The sequence below is a fragment of the Phalaenopsis equestris genome, unplaced genomic scaffold (assembly GCF_001263595.1).
Source record: "Phalaenopsis equestris unplaced genomic scaffold, ASM126359v1 Scaffold000563, whole genome shotgun sequence".
NCBI lineage: Eukaryota > Viridiplantae > Streptophyta > Magnoliopsida > Asparagales > Orchidaceae > Phalaenopsis > Phalaenopsis equestris.
In genome coordinates, this window is record NW_018165003.1 from 203,712 (window position 1) to 207,546 (window position 3,835).

The window sequence follows — 3,835 nt, forward strand, 5'->3', positions numbered from 1 at the left end:
AAATACTTCGCCACCTGTGCAAATTCAAAGTAAAAAAGCATGTTAGTTTTGACACATAATAATAAGTGTTTGAGTTGTTTTAATTAATGCTAAAAATACAACATTTTAAATTTAAAAAACTGAAATAAACCTTTTCATGCATAAACCTTTTCATGCATAGTTAGGGTGATATGTATGAAAAAATTGAAGTTTAGATGTCAGATATGTAAATACATTAGCTATGAATGGATGTACGTAATCTTCCAATCTATTTGTCGTGTTTTCTCCCTAAGGCAAAAAATTAGCTCGACATCATAACATAAGTCAAGCTTTAACGCGTGAGTAAAATAATGATTTAGTAGAATCATAAGTAACATCACCAATGTAATACCACCCCTAGTTCTCATAAAAAACCCAATTGTATTATGCATAAAACAAAATTGTGAGCAACTAAGATGCTCAGATCTAATGAAAATTTAACCCTGCAATCATAAGAAATGAATATCAAAGAAGATCATGATTTTAATATGCGTTTGTTGTGAAATTTAGGGCTAAGAAAAAATACAAATCCAGAAATCCAGAAGAAGAACACGAAGATTTAACGAGGTTCGGCAAAGATGTCTACATCCTCGGGAGCAGAGCAGCGAATTCACTATTTTAGAGGAGTTACATACCCATAGAGAAACACGTCTATTTATAGATAAACCCACAAATAAATTTACAAACACGCCCTCGCTCTCGCCAACCTACTAATCCAAGAGACACACCTCTTCACACCAAGAGACACTTCTTCATTCCAGGAGACAAACATCTCCAAATCCAATAGACTTCAAATTCCTGGTATATAAGTCATACCTAACAAATCTCCATCTTGGCGAATATCTAGTCCCTTAGGAGAAAATCTCTACCTTGCGAATATCCAGCCCTTTCGGAGAAAAAATTATGGAGTTTCTTACACCAAAGTGGGTTGGGCAACCATGCCAACTAGCAACTGCAAACATTCAACAAGTTCAAGTAATCAAGTAACAACAAGTTCAAGTAACACAAGAACTTGTTGAAAATACCTGGCTTGGTCAACTTTCCTGCTGCATTTTCATCATATGATCCGATAGAGTGAACTCCACATGCAACTGTACTCCCCAACAGTCCAACAGTTTATGAATATTACCATTAGGTTTCACTTGCAATGCCTTCAAAAATTCTTTGTTGAGCCAACAAATTTTTCACCCTTATTTGTCACAATCTGAAGTTTCTTGTTTCATCGAACTTCATTATCTCGAATTTTACACCAGACATTGTCATTTGAAATTCATCCTGCTATAAACTTTTCTTGTCTTGTATTGAAACAAAACACACCACAAATAAATTTAAATAAACCTGAAATTTCCTCTATCAATTGTAGCAATTTTCTCGCAGTTTTCTGTGATTCGTGAATCAAATTTTTCATACGAAACACATTTCCTGTTTGCACAAAAATTTGACTGAAATACTGGAGACACCAGCCAGACTTCACCTGTCACAGTTTCTTCTGCGACAAACCTGCGAACAATCTGCGAAATTTGTGAACTCCACCTGCCGCAATCTGTCCTGCGACAAAATTACTAACTCTGTTGATTGAACACCATCTGTCGCAACTCCTCGCGCGACAAACTTGCGAACTCCGCTGGCGAACACCTTCGTCGCAACACCGGAAGATTCTCTATTCGCAAAACGAGGCTCCTATTCGTGCCAACACCTCGGCTAAACTGTTGTCCCGCGAGCGAAACCCTTCGCGAAATACCTCCGCGAAACTATTGTTTGAAAATAATCGCGCCTGCTCGTTTTGCATGCACCCTGCCGAACTCCAACTGTCGCAAACTCCATCTGTTGCAACACATCCTACAACAAAAAAGGAATATTCTTCCTGGCCGAGCACCACCTGTCTCCATTCCTTCTCGCTGCAGTGCTCTCGCGCGCTACTTCAGCAAAATAATTTGCTTCCAGGATCCTTCCTTGACCCTCCAGTACAGCATACAGCACAGCTCGGTCGCGAACTGGGAAGCACTCCGATCGCCAACTTCCTCTGCGTTGGGGAAGAACCCCTGGCCCGTGATTCGCCTCTGATCTCAAAATCCAATCTTTCTCTGCTCATCCAGCGCATGTGGTCAGGTATTCTTCTTCTTCTTCTTCCTTCATCTGAAACGATGAAGATGATAAAAAGGGGGACAGAATTCTGATGTATTTACACATGGAACATCTAAACTTTCATATTTACTTAATAGTTTTTACTGTAATAACTTCTTTGCTTTTCTTAGTTGCAGAATGTTTTATAACTTGTTTCTTGCTTAGGAGTTGTACTTATGAAATTGTTTGTTAAAAACTGTTCTTTTGATTCTTTTCATTTGGCTGTTATTGGTGGTATCGGCATCAAATAATCAGAATGATCGATGAGATTGGTCTTCATAGATTGAAAGTTTCAGCATTTCTGCTCTTGTTGTTGTTTTTCCTTTTTTATTTAAATGAGTTTAGTGAACTTCTCTTTAATTTTTTTTATATTGGATAAATAAAAGATTTAGTTTAAAACATACGGAAACTGAGATTTAATAAGATAGCAGGACTTATGTGGCTAACATTTAGCATATATAAAGGCTAAATCGTTTCCATGTTCCATTTAAATGATTCTTAAAAGAACTGTAATTTTTTACCTTGCTTGCAATAAAATCTAATTTCATTGAAATTTCACTAACAAATCTGTGTTTTTTGTTATTAAAGCTGCTTGATGCAAGATGGTGATGGCCGCAGTTGTAGGTCTGGCTGCCGGAAAAAGGTTTCCAAGAAGCTCTTTTTATTCCTCAGATTTTGCAGAAAAAAACATTTTTTCTGATCATAAAACTGTTCGGCCATCAACAACTTCAAATATAGCCATTATATTTGCTCAAAAGTCATCAAATTTTTGCACGGAAGCTTCAGCACACAGACAATCAAAACCCATCAAAGCTCTTATGACACATGTCGATACTTACGCCCCCTCCGCCGCTCATAACTCGTTCGACATCTCCGGCGGCGGTGCCGTCGAGGATCACGGCGGTGACATCGAATCTTCCCTCGAAGCCCTAATCTTGTTGCAGAAATCCATGTTGGAGAAGCAATGGGAGCTCTCATTCCGACATGTGAGGAGTGCTGCAACTAGTACTGAGAGGAAGGCGGGGGTTGCTCCATCTGGGATCTCGGCGGAGCAACGGAGAGCGGAGAGGAGGAGGAGGAAGTTTACCCATCAGAATGCTTCTGAAGAACTTATGAACAAAGGGGAGAAGCTTTCTTCTATTGTTAGTGCTGAGTTTCAGCAGAATGGTTTAAGAGGTTATGTGAGGGGTAATCCAAGTGAAGCTCTGCTCAGACATTCAGAGGTAGTTCATTTATCCAAAAAGATTAAAGCTGGTCTTTTGTTGGAGGAGCAGAAAGTAAAGTAAGCATCTTTTCTTATTTAGAGGAGACTGGTTTTGATTCATAGTTATCTTGGCAAATCTGGTGTTTTAGTTCGTTTGGTATAAGCTTAATGACTAAGATAGGCCATCAAGCTTATTTAGTAATTTTTTTTGGAAGCTTTTCATGCATGAATGCTGCCCAATTCTTATTTATTTACATATCTATCACTAAACTTCTATTTTTAAATACATGACATGTACCCATATTTGAAAATGAGCATTTCAAATTTCATAAATTAATATAGCAGTATTTTTGATGTGATATGAAAGATTCGAGTGTTATAAGTGTAAATAGTAAAGTTCAAGTTTTAGGTATGTACATACATGGGGATTGGGCGGTATATATTTAAATGCCCCCCCTCACCCCTTTTGTTTGTGAGGGCATTCACATA

The 3,835-nt window shown here is 38.0% G+C and overlaps 1 protein-coding gene across 1 annotated transcript; it reads left to right on the forward strand.

The window, feature by feature from the left end:
- Positions 1-2,081: 2,081 nt before the first annotated feature.
- Positions 2,082-3,443, forward strand: LOC110029337 (RNA polymerase sigma factor sigA-like). The gene is made up of 2 exons (XM_020731580.1): positions 2,082-2,127; positions 2,731-3,443. Exon 2 carries the CDS (start codon positions 2,745-2,747, stop codon positions 3,426-3,428), a length of 684 nt encoding a protein of 227 aa, XP_020587239.1. The 5' UTR covers positions 2,082-2,127; positions 2,731-2,744; the 3' UTR covers positions 3,429-3,443.
- The last annotated feature ends 392 nt before the right edge of the window (positions 3,444-3,835 follow it).